This window comes from Pseudophryne corroboree, chromosome 1 (genome assembly GCF_028390025.1).
Source record: "Pseudophryne corroboree isolate aPseCor3 chromosome 1, aPseCor3.hap2, whole genome shotgun sequence".
NCBI lineage: Eukaryota > Metazoa > Chordata > Amphibia > Anura > Myobatrachidae > Pseudophryne > Pseudophryne corroboree.
In genome coordinates this window covers 876,026,616-876,042,874 of record NC_086444.1, presented here as the reverse complement: position 1 = coordinate 876,042,874, position 16,259 = coordinate 876,026,616, and the positions used below count along the sequence as shown (strand labels likewise).

General features: G+C 51.9%; 1 protein-coding gene across 3 annotated transcripts in view; it reads right to left on the bottom strand.

Annotated features, from left to right (window-relative positions):
• TMPRSS9 (transmembrane serine protease 9) overlaps window positions 1–16,259 on the bottom strand; it is a 316,106-nt gene that overhangs the window by 174,801 nt on the left and 125,046 nt on the right. For 2 of the 3 annotated variants that reach the window (XM_063920081.1, XM_063920080.1), the window contains one exon: window positions 5,080–5,210. In XM_063920081.1, the coding sequence (XP_063776151.1) occupies window positions 5,080–5,210 (131 nt within the window). Of the gene's footprint in view, window positions 1–5,079; window positions 5,211–16,217; window positions 16,236–16,259 lie in introns of those variants that run through there. The other variant, XM_063920082.1, reaches the window with a different exon arrangement.

Sequence of the window (16,259 nt, the reverse complement as noted above, 5' to 3'; positions counted from 1 at the left end):
TGGTCAGGTTCTGTTCCTATTCCTTCAAAATCACCTAGCATATACCCACAGAAACGTGCACTTGCCCAAATTATGCAAGATGACACGGATACCGACTCTGACACAGCAGATGGTGATGGGGATGTGCTGAGGGGGGCGGCATCCCTTGCAAAGGGGGTGCAGCTCATGATTGAGGCCATTAGAGATGTGTTAAATTTTACTGACACAACACCTGAGCAGGTTGAGGAGGCTTACTTCACAGATAATAAGAAAGCCTCGCTAACTTTCCCTGCGTTTAAAGAATTAAACGCTTTATGTGAAAAATCCTGGGAAAACCCGGAGAAAAAATTCCAGATTCCTAAAAGGATTCTGGTTGCTTTCCCCTTCCCTGAGGAAGATAGAAAAAAATGGGAAAACACACCCATAGTTGACGCATCTGTTTCCAGACTGTCGAAAAAGGTGGTTTTGCCTGTTCCTGGGTCTACTGCGTTAAAAGAACTGGCTGGCCGTAAATTTGACACTACGCTCAAATCCATATACACTGCTTCAGGGATAGCGCTGAGGCCTACTATTGTCTGCGCATCGATCTCTAAAGCTATAGTAAAGAGGTCAGGCACGTTACTAGAGGATTTGGATTCAATGGATAGAAGTGACATTGAATTATTTTTACGTAACATACAGGATTCTTCTGGGTTCATGGTGGAATCCATGAAGGACCTGGGTACGCTGACTGCAAGGATATCTTACATGCCTGTCACAGCTCGCAGGGGACTCTGGCTACACCAATGGTCTGCAGATGCGGAGTCCAGGAGAAGTGTGGAGAACCTACCCTACACAGGTCAGGCTCTATTTGGGGAAGCGTTGGATGCGTGGATTTCCATGGTAACCGCGGGTAAGTCACCATTTCTTCCCTCAGCTACACCTTCTACGAAGTAACCCTTTTCTTCATCTGCATCACAGTCCTTTCGGACCGCTAAGACAAAATAGTCCAAGCCTCCTACCACCTTTTTTTAGAGGTGGGCAGGCAAAATCCCAAAAGCCTGCAGGCTCTCAGGACCAGAAACCCGTCTCTGGTTCCTCAAAATCCTCAGCATGACGGTGGACCACACAGCCTAGAGGACAGGCTGGTGGGGGTGATACTCAGGCGTTTTAGCCACGTCTGGGTGTCGTCCGGTCTGGATCCCTGGGTACAGGATAATGTGTCCGAGGGGTACAGACTGGAGTTTCAAGAAACCCCACCTCACCGTTTCTTCAAATCAGGCTTGCCAACTTTACTGTCAGACAGAACTGTCCTACAGGAAGCTATCCAAAAATTTTTAAAAGGCAGAGGTCATTGTTCCAGTTCCACCTAATATACACAGCGTGGGTTACTATTCAAACCTCTTTGTGGTACTGAAACCAGATGTGTCGGTCAGACCAATTTTGAACTTGAAATCGCTAAACCCTTACTTAAGGGAATTCAAATTCAAACTGGAGTCTCTGAGAGCGGTGATCTCAGGTCTGGAGGAGGGGGAGTTTTTGGAATCCCTAGATATCAAGGATGCGTATCTCCACATTCCGATTTTGCCTCCGCACCAGGCTTATCTCATATTTGCACTGTTAGACAGTCACTATAAGTTTCAGGCACTGCCATTTGGTCTCTCCACGGCACCGAGGGTGTTCACAAAGGTGATGGCAGAAATGATTGTTCTCCTCCGCAGGCAGGGAGTGAACATAATTCCATACCTGATAAAGGCGTCGTCCAGGGAGAAGCTGTTGCAGTCCATTGCTCTCACGACTCATCTGCTCAGGGTCCATGGTTGGATCCTGAACCTTCCAAAGTCACATTTGGAGCCGACAAGGAGATTGTATTTACTGGGGATGATCCTCGACACGGAAGTACAGAGGGTGTTTCTACCGGAGGAGAAAGCGTTGGTGATACAAACAATGGTCCGTGATGTCCTGCAGCCAACCCAGGTTTTCGTACATCAGTGCATTCGCCTTCTGGGGAAGAGGTTTGCCTCCTACGAGGCTCTACAATACGAAAGATTTCATGCTCTATCCTTCCAATTGGATCTCCTAGACAAGTTGTCGGGTTCTCATCTACATATGCACATGAGGATAAGTCTGTCGCCAAAAGCAAGGATTTCACTCCTCTGGTGGCTACAAATGCCTCACCTTCTGGAGGGCCGCAGGTTTGGGATTCAGGACTGGATCCTTCTAACCACGGATGCAAGTCTCAGAGGCTGGGACGCTGTCACTCAAGGGGAAACCTTCCAAGGAAGGTGGTCAAGTCTGGAATCCTGTCTTCCAATAAACATTCTGGAACTAAGAGCCGTATACAACTGTCTTCTCCAAGCGACTCACCTTCTGCGAGATCGACCCATTCAAGTGCAGTCAGACAATGTGACAACGGTGGCCTACATAAGCCGACAATGTGGAACAAAGAGCAGAGCTGCAATGTCAGAGGTGACAAGAATCATCCTCTGGGCAGAAAAGCACACGTTAGCACTGTCGGCAATTTTCATTCTGGGAGTGGACAACTGGGAAGCAGACTTCCTCAGCAGAAACTCTCCATCCAGGAGAGTGGGGCCTCCATTCAGAGGTGTTCACGGAGGTGACAAACCTTTGGGGGGTTCCTCAAATAGACATGATGGCCTCCCGCCTCAACAAAAAACTTTGGCGGTATTGCTCAAGGTCAAGAGACCCACAAGCAGTGGCGGTGGACACCCTGGTAACTCCGTGGGTGTTCCAGTTGGTGTACATGTTTCCTCCACTTCCACTAATTCCAAGGATTCTAAAGCTCATAAGGAGAACAAGAGTTCAGGCAATCCTCATTGCTCCAGACTGGCTAAGAAGAGCTTGGTACGCGGATCTTCTGGATCTACTGCTGGAAGAGCCGAGGCCTCTTCCTCTTCGGGAGGACCTGCTGCAGCAGGGGCCGTTCGCTTATCAAGACTTACCGCGGCTACGTTTGACGGCATGGAGGTTGAACGCCAGATATTAGCTCGGAAGGGCATTCCGAACAAGGTTATTCCTACCCTGATACAGGCTAGGAAAGGAGTACCGTCTAAGCATTACCATTGCATTTGGAAAAAATATGTATTGGTGTGAGTCCAAGAAGTTTCCTACGGTGGAGTTGCAACTGGGACGGTTTCTCCTCTTCCTGCAAGCAGGTGTAAATATGGGCCTGAGGTTGGGATCTGTAAAGGTCCAGATTTCGGCCCTATCCATTTTCTTCCAGAAACAATTGGATTCCCTCCCTGAGATTCAGACTTTCTTGAAAGGAGTTCTGCGCATCCATCCTCCCTTTGTGCCGCCTACGGCGCCCTGGGATCTTAATGTGGTGTTACAGTTCCTCCAATCGGATTGGTTCGAACCTCTACCGGAGGTTGAGGTCAAGTTTCTCACGTGAAAGGCTGTCACTTTGTTGGACTTAGCTTCTGCTAGACGTGTGTCAGAGTTGGGGGCTTTGTCTTGTAAGAGCCCCTACTTGATCTTCCATGAGGATAGAGCTGAGCTCCGGACACGTCAGCAGTTCCTTCCAAAGGTTGTGTCGGCATTTCATATCAACCAGCCTATTGTGGTGCCAGTTGCTACTGACTCATCAATTTCATCAAAGTCCTTGGATGTTATAAGGGCTCTGAAAATCTATGTGAAGAGGACTGCTCGTCACAGAAAATCGGACTCTCTGTTCATCCTGTATGATCCCAAGAAACTTGGGTGTCCTGCTTCTAAACAGACTATCTCGCTGGATCAGGTTCACTATCCAGCATGCATATTCTACGGCAGGATTGCCGTGTCCTACATCTGTTAAGGCCCACTCTACTCGTAGGGTGGGTTCTTCCTGGGCGGCTGCCCGGGGTGTCTTGGCTTTACAGCTTTGCCGAGCGGCTACTTGGTCTGGGTCGAACACGTTTGCAAAGTTCTACAAGTTCGATACTTTGGCCACTGAGGACCTGAAGTTTGGTCAATCAGTTCTGCAGGAGCCTCCGCGCTCTCCCTCCTGTTCTGGGAGCTTTGGTACATCCCCATGGTACTAATGTGGACCCCAGCATCCTCTAGGATGTAAGAGAAAATAGGATTTTAATTACCTACCGGTAAATCCTTTTCTCGTAGTCCGTAGAGGATGCTGGGCGCCTGCCCAGCGCTTCGTGATCCTGAAGTGGTTACTTAGTTCAGTACTGCTTAGTTCTTGGTTAAGTTCTGTTTTGTTACTTGTTAAGTAATCTTGTTCAGCCGTTGCTGAGTTTTCAAGCTGGTTAGCTTGGTTTGCCTTGTATGGGTGAGCTGGTGTGAATCTCGCCACAATCTGTGTAAAATCCTTGGGCACAGTTTCTATACGGAGTCTGGTAAGAGGGGCAAAGAGGGAGGAGCCAGCCCACACTCCTAAACTCTTAAAGTGCCAATGGCTTCTAGTGGACCCGTCTATACCCCATGGTACTAATGTGGACCCCAGCATCCTCTACGGACTACGAGAAAAGGATTTACTGGTAGGTAATTAAAATCCTATATTTTTTGTGTCATTTTCTTCGTAGAGTGACCGGGAACCCCAATTAGTGCACCGTGTCCCCTCGCATGGCTCGCTTTGCTCGGTTACCGTTCCAATTGCGTAGTCCACGTGGACCGTTAAGTATGAAAAGGTTAAAAAAAGGAAAAAAATTGTGAAAAACTCATGTCGACCTTTTGACCTGTTGATCTAGAACATGTCGACCTAGAGACCGTCGACCTAGATACCATGTCGACCTAGTTTACTGTCGACCAATAGTGGTTGACCTAGATAGTGCCGACCTAGTTACTGTCAACCTAGAGACCGGATTCCGATAATGTGATGATGTGATGATGTGACTGAAGTGTATTACTAAGGTTGCCGTTACAACCGGCCCTTCAGGGCTTCTATGTGAAGTAAATACAGTGTATGATTTCTGAAAACAGTTATGTTGCCTACTACCAATGTATAGTAATGGTATGGGAAATACACTACTTTGTTTGGATAGAATCCCACTCTAGTCAGGAGAGTGGAAAGTACTGGATAAAAAATAAACACAATTATGCATAGACCTTATTCATAGTAATGATCACAAATCGGTTACACTACATCTGATCAGACGTGTGACTTACCATTCTCTGTAAAGTAGTGGTTATGGATTTGTAGTACATAGAGCTGCTATTTTGTAAACTGGGATCGTAATGAAGACCTTGTAATTCCAGAGAATGCACCACAGTGAGGCTCTGTGTTGTTGTTAAATACACTAAACAAAGAGGGAAAGAGAGAGAGAGAGAATTCTGGAATTTCATTATTCTTTATGGCTTCTTGCTGTCAACCTTCATCTTACCTTCATATGACTTTGTATGTGCCATTATGCAACTTTTAATGAATACAATTCTTTTATGTTTTTTTTTTTATTCAAATTCTGAGGGCAGGGGTGAAACACAGCATCGCTGGGCCCCATAGCCAGCCTTAGGGAAGAACCTGGCAATGCCACTGGAGAATCCTAGTTCCCCATTCTCAGAAGTACTCAGAGTATGATTGGGTGTGCTGTCAACAATGGCGGCAAGGTGTGTGACAGTGTGAACACTCATACAACACCATGCCCCACTGAGGGTTTGCCACTGTGCCCGTGTGGCAACCCCCACCACCAAACCCCCTTCCGCCCATTCGTGCTGTCAGTAGGGGCTATGCAGTTAGCATACCACCGAACGGGGATCCCTGCAGTCTTAATACCGATGCCGGAATCCCGCAGGGTCACCATGCCGACGCCGGAATACCGATGAGGTAGGTGATTCTCCCTCTATGGGTGTCCACGACACCCATAGAGGGAAAATAGAATCTGTGGCGAGCAAAGCTTGCCACCAAGCCCGCAGCAGTGCGAGCGCAGCGAGCCCACGAGCGGCTTTATTGCACTCGCTTCGCCCCCCTGTTGGGATTCTGCCACACGGGATGCCGGTGCCGTATACTGACAGCTGGCATCCCGTGTGCCAGGATCACATACCGATCCCCAATAGGGCTCTCTCTCTTGCGATGTCTTTTGGAAAGATTGAGCAGGCACAGGAGATAGCAAAGACTTTACTATCTTCAATCTATGCATACACCATCTCTCCAAGAAGGACAGGTGGCGACATATTCTGTGTCATAAGTATCTCCTTTATATTAATCTAATCATTATCCCTGTTTAAATGCGTTTGGGAGGCACCGATCGTGGTGCCTCCAGTTGTGAATGGGGAAAGATGTGGGAGCGGGCGGGGCCTAGCCATGGGCATTAAAAAGCCCATTAGAAATGCATGGGAAAGCGGCACCATTAGAGGTGCCGCTTTCATACAGAGACGAGCTTTCAACCCATGAAAGCACGCCCCTGTCAGTGAGGCCACAGTGATTGGCCAGCTGATCCGTCACTGGATCCGCTGCCATCACTGTGTGGGTGCGCGGAGGTGCAGGCGTCAGTGTTGGCGGGAGGCGGCGGAGGTGCGGGTGGCGGCGAGAGTATTAGCGGCAGGCAGGGATCTGAGATCCCTGCCTGCCATTCTGCAGAGTTTGGCAGCAGAGCGGTACCAATTTCAAAAATGGAACCTCAGCGTGATTTTTTAAATTCAAGATGGCCGCCAATCACAGCTCGCTGCGTCATCGCCCCGCCCCCTCCAGCTGACATATAAGTCAGCGCGAGGCAGCGGCATCAGTCCGGCGGAGGAGGAGCAGAGAAGAGCTCCTGAAGAAAGAAGACGCCGGAAGTCCTGGATGGGTGGCGGCTATGCAAAGAGCTTAACAGCCGCCGCCCACAAGGTGAAGACGCTGGAAGCCCTTGGAAGGCGGCGGCCATGCAAAAGAGCTTAAAGGCCGCCGCCTCCCAGGTGAAGACGCCGGAGGAAGATGCTAGAAGCCATGGGGAGGCGACGGCCATGTAAAAGAGCTTAAAGGCCGCCGCCCCCAGGTGAAGACCCTGAATAATAAACTTTTTTTTAAAGACAGTGTGGTGTTTTCATTTTAATATTTTCTTTACAGGTGGACTACAGGTGCCAGCGGGCCCTTTACGTCCGGGCATGCTGGCACTTGTGGTTCTCCAAGTGCCAGCATGCTGGGGCAAGCTTGCTGGGACCTGTAGGCCACCTGTAAAGAACAATGGGGGTAATTCCAAGTTGATCGCAGCAGGATTTTTGTTAGCAATTGGGCAAAACCATGTGCACTGCAGGGGAGGCAGATATAACATGTGCAGAGAGAGTTAGATTTGGGTGGGGTGTGTTCAAACTGCAATCTAATTTGCAGTGTAAAAATAAAGCAGCCAGTATTTACCCTGCACAGAAATAAAATAACCCACCCAAATCTCTCTCTCTCTGCACATGTTATATCTGCCCCACCTGCAGTGCACATGGTTTTGCCCAATTGCTATCAAAAATCCTGCTGCGATCAACTTGGAATTACCCCCAATATTAACAATGAACCCTGCACCCACCGCCACCAGGGGTATGGGGCATAGCACTGGGCTATCAGCCCAGTGCTGGTTATTGCTCGGGAGGGGGGACCCCATTTTTATTTTTTTGGGGTCCCCACTTCCCGAGGAATTCCAACCCTGGGCTGACTAGCTTGGGGGGCAGATTAATGTTATGGCAGGGGGACCCCACACTGAGTGTCTCCCCTGCTATGGTATTATCCCCCCTGGCTGGTTCTGCCTGGTGCTGGTTTTAGCAATGTATGGGGGACTACACTTTTTTTTTTTCTCCCACTCTATGGGGGAGGGGGAGGAGGATGGTTAGCTGCCAGTGCCTCCCCAGCCACTGACCTCACCGCACGTCACTGGAGATGTGTGGCTTCGAATTTACTCGGTTCTTAATGCCAGAATTAACGCGAGTTCAGATTTTTCCGGATCTTTCTTATTGGCTATCCAAAACGCATGACATCCGAGAGCCAATAAGATGCAATTTTGAGAACCAGGTAAATCCGTACACGCACATTCTCTAGAAAAAAAACACCAATTTTTTTATTGCCACTTATTGTGGTGCAAAAATAATGATTTACACATAAAAGGAGAGAGAATTGACTAACATAGGAGAGGAATGGGTTAAACATCCTGTGAGGGGTGGACCTAGCTGTGAGGTAGTACAGCCTTAGGAAAGGGGGAGGGTTAAGGTATATATAGGCTGGAGTGGCCATTTTAGGTCTCTTTGCTTGGTGAATTTTCTTGGGTGAGTTCTGCTTTGCAGATTTTTCACCCTTTCAGTTTCTACACTTTAAAAAGTTTATTTAATTGTATAGCATGGCCTCCAGCCGCCCACGCCGGTCCGCTGGCGCCCCAGCCCGTTACCTGTCTGGTGAGGCTGGCCCCGGGGCAGGGGTGTCCGGCTCCGATGTGGCCATTTCTTCCCCTGGGGCACCTCTGAGAACGAGTGGTACAGAGCGTAGAACCCGCTCCGCTGGAGAGATGGACGGGTCCCCCTCTACGAGAGGGCGCGCTCGGCGGTCCGGGGCGGCTGGGCAGTCTGGCCGCAAGGAGTGGGGCGACCAACAGCCCTCACCTCCGGGGTCGGCCAGGGGTGCCGGGTACACGGGCGCCCGCGGGCGCGCGTCGGCGCGCCCTGCCGGGCGCCTTTCGGCATCCGCTCCGGTAGCTCCCGCACCCGCTCTCTTGCCGGGGCCGGGTAGAGGCCTCAGGCGGGGGGCGGGAACCGGGCGGGAGAACGCTACGATCCGGGCTGGGCCTGTTGCGGTGCCCAGCGCGCGATCGACCAGGAGCCGGGGCCTGCCGGCGGGTGCATTGGGTGAGACCGCAGCTGTGGGCGCCCAGGCAGCAAGTGGTGGGGCGCGCGCACAGCGTGCGCGCGCCCACACGAGGCTCCGGCGGCGTCTCTCGCGCACGAGTGCGCGCAGCGGCGCCACAGCCCTCCGTGTCCCCCCAGCCCTCTTCGTTACGGCCGGAGTCCGGCGCGTCGAGGGGGGGGAGGAGGCCTGGCAGGGATCAACCAGGTATTGGGGTGATTTATAACAGTGGTGCTGGGGACCCAGTACCACGGGCACTTATTTCCTCACGGCGCGGGGCCATCCCTGCTGGAGGTGCTGGCTCCGTCCAGCGGGGGTTGGGCCTCAGTGAGGGGTTAGAGCAGAGGTCAGGCATCACTCCAGGGGGACGGGGGCGGGTTGGGTACGGAAGTATATCCGGTTTTAGAGACCCTGGCATTATTTGCTCCCCCCCCCGGGGCCGACCTGGCCGCGGTCCAGATGGGTCTGGGTTGCCTATGCCCAGCGGTGGCTCTAATCGCCGCGTGCCCCCGGCAAGGCAGTCATCAGGCGACGACGCGGCGTTACAGGGTCACGCTGAACCGCCCGGGGCGTTTGCGGCGGCCCTTGCCACGGTGGTGGCGGCATTGGGTCCGCTCGCCGCGGCCCCGGAGCTCGAGGGCGGGTCCAGGGGGGCGGCGGGCGGCTCGGGCGCGGGTGCCTTTTCAGCCGCCCAGAGGGTTGCACGCGTGTGCCGGGAGCTGGGGGCGGCCGCAGCACAGCTGCATTTACAGCCAAGGCAGGACGAGAGTTTGCAGTCACCTCGCACGCCGGCCTTAGGTCGGGCTGGGCGCACGCCATTTTTGTTGTCCGGGTCCCCTCCCCCTCTTCTGCCCACAGATGTTCGAGCGGATGCAAGGGTGTCGGAATCGGAGGACGAGGATGTTACATATGTCGCGACTGAGGAGTCTGGATCTGACCAATCTACGGCTTCAGGTGAGGCGGAGCAATTGGGGTCGGTTACTAGTACGCCCTCGGGTTCGCGCTGCTCTTCCCCTTCCTCCTCCTCTTCCTCTGCTTCCTCCTCTTCCCTTTCTTCGGCAAAGTCCGACGTCAGTAGTGCGACAAAGGCGAAGAAAAGGGCGATTAAATACGCCAAGAAGGCGGCTGGGCAACAGGAGAGGCGTAAGAGGCGAAGGCGGCTTAGCAAAGAATCTCGCAAGGCCAGGAAGCGACGTGACTTACCAGGCGTGGTCCGCTGCGAATATACCGCTGTCATGCGGGGGCTTAGGGATAGCTGCAGCAAGAGGATTCGCAGGGGGGACTACGTAGATGTCTTCGTCTTGACTAAAGACGCTAAAAAAGAGTTTAAGGCGGCAACCGCTAAGAAGGGCATAGGGGCCGAGGCGTTCCGCACGTTTGATAACTGGCTGGCGGGGTTTTGGGTTTTCGCGGCTTGCTACCTTGAAGACAGGCCAGACGAACATATGAATGTCATTCGGTACCTGCATCTCGTGCACGATATGCAACGCACGTCGGCGGGTGACGAATGGCGTAGGTATGATGAGGAATTCAGAGAGAAGCAGGACGGGTTGTACGTTATGGACTTCGGTTTCAAGGACGTGGAGGTATGGCTTAAGGTCACCAGGGCCTCGCAGCAGGCCAAAGAGCCCCGGAGCGCAGGGGCGGACGGACACCGTGCTGGGCCGTCCGCCCATGCGCCCGGCGCGGACGGCGGGTCGGCCAAGCCAGGTAGGTCGGCCGTCCGGGCTGGGAAACAGCCCGCAACTAAAGGATTATGTTTCGCGTTTAACAACGCTGCATGTTCCTACGGCAAGCAGTGTCGGTTCCGTCACGCTTGCCTCCATTGCGGGGGTTCCCACCCTGCCTCCTCCTGCTTCAAGAATACTCGGCAGGGTCCCCGTCCTAAGCAATCCTACTCGAGAGGGGCACCCGGCGGGGGCGCTCCACAGGGCGCCAACGCCAATTAGGTTAAAGGCTATGCGTAAATGGTTGGATTGGTATCCGAATAGGGAGGATGCCAGGTTTTTATATGCAGGTTTTAATTTTGGTTTCCGCTTGCCTGTTGCGAGCGATGTTACAGTTCGGGCGCAGAGGAACCTCCAGTCTGCTCGGGCCTTGCCTTTAGTGTTGCGGGAAAAAGTCGATAAGGAGGTCAGGCTGGGCAGGATGGAGGGGCCGTTTGCAACACCCCCAGTGGCGGATCTCGTCATCTCCCCGGTGGGGGTGGTCCCCAAGAAAACACCCGGTTCCTTCCGACTGATCCAACACCTTTCCTACCCAGCGGGGTCCTCGGTCAACGACGCTATACATCCGGGTCATTGCTCGGTAGTGTATCAGTCGTTTGACGAGGCGCTTAATTTGGTCCGCAGCTACGGCGCTGGGGCCCTCATGGCAAAGATTGACGTCGAATCCGCTTTTCGGTTGCTACCCCTCCACCCGGACTCATTCCGTTTTATGGGTTTCCGGATTGGATCGGAATATTTCATTGACAAATGTTTGCCGATGGGATGTTCTGTTTCATGCTCGTATTTTGAACGTTTTAGCACCTTCCTGCATTGGTGCGTGGAGTCTTCGTCGGGTGGGCACGGGGTTGCCCACTACCTCGACGATTTCCTTTGTACGGGGCCGGCGGATTCGCCACGGTGCGGCAACTTGCTTTTCAGTATACGAGCTTTGTTTTGTCACTTCGGAGTGCCCGTGGCCGAGGACAAAACGGAGGGACCGGTCTCTTGCCTCTCATTTCTGGGAATCGAGATCGACACGGTGGCAGGCGAGTGTCGCCTTCCTTTGGACAAAGTGGCTAAGCTTCGCGAAGCCATTGGCCAATTCATGGGTTCGCGCAAGGTTAAGCTGCGGCAGGCGCAATCCTTGCTGGGCATGTTTAACTTTGCTTGTCGGGTCATCCCGATGGGCAGGGTTTTCTGCCGGAAGTTAGAAAGAGCGACCGCGGGGTGTGCCAGGCCGCACCACTTTGTACGCTTGCCCGCTGAGTTAAAAAGGGATCTGGCTGTATGGGCCTCGTTCCTGGAGGATTTCAACGGTGTGCGCATATGGCAGGCACCAACGGTCGACAGCGCCAGATTGCAGCTTTTCACCGACGCGGCAGGAGCCTCCGGTTTTGGTTGCTATCTTGAGGGATCTTGGTGCGCGGCATCATGGCCGGCGGGCTGGCACCAGGCGGGTTTGACTAAGGACCTTCTGCTCCTGGAACTCTTTCCCATCATGGTTGCGCTGGAAATCTGGGGCGAGCGGTTAGCGCATCGCCGCATCCTGTTCAGATGCGACAATCTGGGCGTAGTGCACGCGATTAACAACCAGCGGGCAAAATCGCTGGTAGTGCTTCGGGTGCTAGGGCAGTTGCTGCTTACTTGCCTGCGCAGGAACGTGTGGTTTCGGGCACAACACGTACCGGGTTTAGAGAATGGAGTCGCTGACGCGCTATCACGAGGGCAATGGGAGAGGTTTTACTGGTTGGCTCCTGAAGCCGAGGAACAAGGTTTTCATTGTCCCGGTTATGTCTGGCAGGTCATCAAGCCGGACTGGAAGGTCTAGCACTGCGTTCGGTAGCGCCATCCACGCTTAAGGCTTACAAGCAGGCCTGGAGCGAATGGGAAGAATTTGCTAGAGGACGGAAGCAACGAGGTAAGAGCGGGCATCGGATGATGCTTTCTTTTATTTGGCAGCTTTATGTTTCGGGTAGGTCTAGAGCGGTGGTGTCCCGGTACTTGGCTGGCATTGCGTTCTTCTGCAGAATTAAGGGTGTTCCCGATTTGACGAAAAGTGAGATTCTGCTTAAGGCTATGAAAGGATGGGCGCGCGTGGCGCCTACGCCACCTGACAGAAGGCGGCCCATTGATGCGGCGTTGCTGCCAGGCATCATTGGGTCGGTTGGAGCCATCGCAGCATCTATGTTCGAATCGCTGCTTTTTAGATTGGCGTTCTCTATGGCTTACCACGGCACCTTTAGGATATCGGAGTTGGTAGCGCCTTCTAAGCAAACTGATTCGCGCATGCTGGTAGAGGACGTAGTGGTGAGTGGGAGGTCCTTGCTGTGCAGATTGCGACGCTCTAAGACGGACCAGGTGGGGAAGGGCCGATGGGTCACCCTGGTTCCGGCACTTGAGGAGAGCATATGCCCAGTACGGTTGGCAGTACAATATGAGGCAGTGAGGCCCGACTGTCGGGGGTCGTGGTTGCTGCACTATGACGGGCGGCCAGTAACTAAGTTCCAATTTCAGTGGATGATGGGTCGCTGTCTGACGAGCTTGGGCCTTTCCCCCTCCCACTTCGGTACACACTCCTTCCGCATTGGGGCTGCTACGGCGGCAGCGGCCGCGGGTTTTTCGGGAGCCCAGATCCAGGCGGTGGGACGATGGAAGTCGTCCTGTTATAAGCGGTACATTCGCCCCGTCGCCTGAGATACCTTGCTTAAGCGTAGCTTGCATCAAGAAGTTAGAGTACGATAATGTTTGCTTGGTGTTTATGCATTTGTTATGTTCACTGTGTGTTGGTTCGTTTACCCGTGTGTGATCCTACTCAGGGATTAGCCACTTGCCGCTGCGGGCGTGAGCCGGCAGCGGGGGTCTGGAGTTATTTTGCGATTTTTACCTGACTTGACGGACTGAATTCTAATCATTAATTCGGCTAATCTGTTCTTATCAAAGTCCCTCAGCAGGTTTTTATGCTTTCACCTCCAGCTGAGTTATTTCATGTTTTACCCCTTTTTTATACCCCCCCCCCTTTTTAATTTCGTTTTGTTTCTTTTGCCTTTCCCTTAATGTCTTAATGCTTTTACTTCAAATTGGCTAGGAGCTCGGGAGATCGGCTAGGCCGTGACTGCTGCGACATTAGGAAGCAATAAAAATTTTTTTCTTTTGGCAGATCCTTCAGGTTAACATAATACATGCTATGGCGTAGAATTATAGTAACACATTTTACCCCTTTTTCCTTCCATTCAGGTTGTTTCGCTGATGGCTTGTCCGTTTGGGTGGTCGGCCACTCGTATGTCTTCTGGGCAGCAAGGTTTTTGGCCTCTGATACTTCTCAGAGGTTTCCTAGAGGTCAGGGAATCAGATGGCTTGGTTGGCGAGGTATGATGTGGACAGATCTTTTGAGTAGACTGGTCAGTCAGGCCAGGAAGCATGGAGTTCCCAAGGTTTTGGTTGTCCACTTAGGTGGCAACGACCTAGGGAAGAGGACTTCCTTGGAGCTACGGTGGGCCATGATACAAGATCTGGCAAAGGTGGCCGCAGCATGGACCAATTGTATATTGGTATTTTCCCTGATGGTGCCAAGGTTGAGTTGGCGAGGTGTGGAGGACGGACGCGTAATAGATGAGGCCAGGATAAAGGTGAATGGGGCGGTGGCGAAGTGGGTCTTGGCCCACGGCGGTAAAGTCGTTCGCCACCCTAGGATTCGGTTCCGAGACAAACACCTTTTTCGGCCTGATGGTGTACATCTATCCAATGAGGGGATGATGTTTTTCCTGGAGGATCTGTTCCTAGTGTTGCAGGAGTTAGGGTAGTTTATGGTGGCGGTGCGAGGACTCTGGGATGGAGTCCTTCGCTGTTGGCGGAAAAGAACGGCAGTTTGTAGTTGTATGGTTTTTTATAGGTAGTAAGTTTCAGTGTTATATGGTTTAGGTGCACTCACCTCCATCGACTTAATGGCCGCTCGACCACCCATCCGGGAGGCAGCGGCAGGGCACCCAGGAGCGGTGGGAAGTCACTGTGGGGGTTGTGTTGACACCTATTACCGGTTTTGATAGGGTGCTGGACGGTTTCGGTCAGTTTACCAATTTAAGTTTACCAATAGTTTAATAGAGCCGTTCTTTTTTCTGCCACCATTATGCCGGCTGATTCGGCATCTTAACAAATTTTTCCCAATTACAGGTTTTGCTATGGTTAGGGTCAAATAAATAGCTAGCAATTTTTCTGCCAAAATCATGTCTCCGTGTCTTTATTTACTGGTATAAAAGGTAACTAAGGTTTACTGCAATAAAGGGGGTCCACCAAATATCACTAGGATGTTTAGGAGAGAGAATTGACTAACATAGGAGAGGAATGGGTTAAACATCCTGTGAGGGGTGGACCTAGCTGTGAGGTAGTACAGCCTTAGGAAAGGGGGAGGGTTAAGGTATATATAGGCTGGAGTGGCCATTTTAGGTCTCTTTGCTTGGTGAATTTTCTTCCCGCCCTCCCGCCCTAAGGGTAGAGGTTGTTTTGTTTGACGCGGAGTGCATTGGCGGTTAATTGCTTAGCTGTTTTCATTCGTTGGCTATTTATAGGCGGAAAAGAACGGCAGTTTGTAGTTGTATGGTTTTTTATAGGTAGTAAGTTTCAGTGTTATATGGTTTAGGTGCACTCACCTCCATCGACTTAATGGCCGCTCGACCACCCATCCGGGAGGCAGCGGCAGGGCACCCAGGAGCTGTGGGAAGTCACTGTGGGGGTTGTGTTGACACCTATTACCGGTTTTGATAGGGTGCTGGACGGTTTCGGTCAGTTTACCAATTTAAGTTTACCAATAGTTTAATAGAGCCGTTCTTTTTTCTGCCACCATTATGCCGGCTGATTCGGCATCTTAACAAATTTTTCCCAATTACAGGTTTTGCTATGGTTAGGGTCAAATAAATAGCTAGCAATTTTTCTGCCAAAATCATGTCTCCGTGTCTTTATTTACTGGTATAAAAGGTAACTAAGGTTTACTGCAATAAAGGGGGTCCACCAAATATCACTAGGATGTTTAGTGTAAATTGATAATATTCTTATTTACCAACTGTTCTTATTTTCCACGCACAGTTTAAGTGGTTTATACCTGGAGATTTTGACATCTCCCTGTTTTTCAACATTCCCCAATGGAATGATACTACAGATGTGAACTCATAGACCTAGTCTCAATACATTTTGTTAGTGCAGTCTGGTTAAGCAGTTTTGTCATACCCGATTGTTTCATTGGGCAACATAAGCTGGATACACCCATAAATATTTATCTGTCCAATCTGTCTGGTGGGAACAAAAATCTGGTACATTATGGGAGCAAATGACAATGGACCGTTTGCTTCCAAACACTGGAAACTGGACAATGGTCGTTCAGGCAAATTGGTTAAATCTGTTTGATTTAACAAATTTATTCGAACAATTATTTTTGTCCGTTTCGGGCATTTTCCAGATTCCAGATACCCATCTTAAGATGCTGGCAGGGGCGGAACTACTGGCAGTGCAGTCAGTGCATTGCACTGGGGCCCCGCCGCACTCAAGGGCCCACAGCCGCCGGCATTACAATGAGTCACAAATGACTCATTGTATCATGCCTCCGCAAACCAGCGCTCCCGTCGGGTCTGTGTCCCGCCGCCCGCTTGTGTAACGAACAGATCACGGACAGCCAGAGCCAGCAACAGACACGCTGCCGCCCGCCGCCTCTGTAACACACTCAGCGGCAGCGCCTGCGGCAGCCCGGCTAAAGGGGAAGGAGCAGGAGGGGTCCCGGCCGAAGAGGGAGGAGGGTCCGTCCCTCCCTCATACAGACGTACTGGTCGGTCAGACTCAGGTCTCACTGGCTGCTGCTGCTGCTG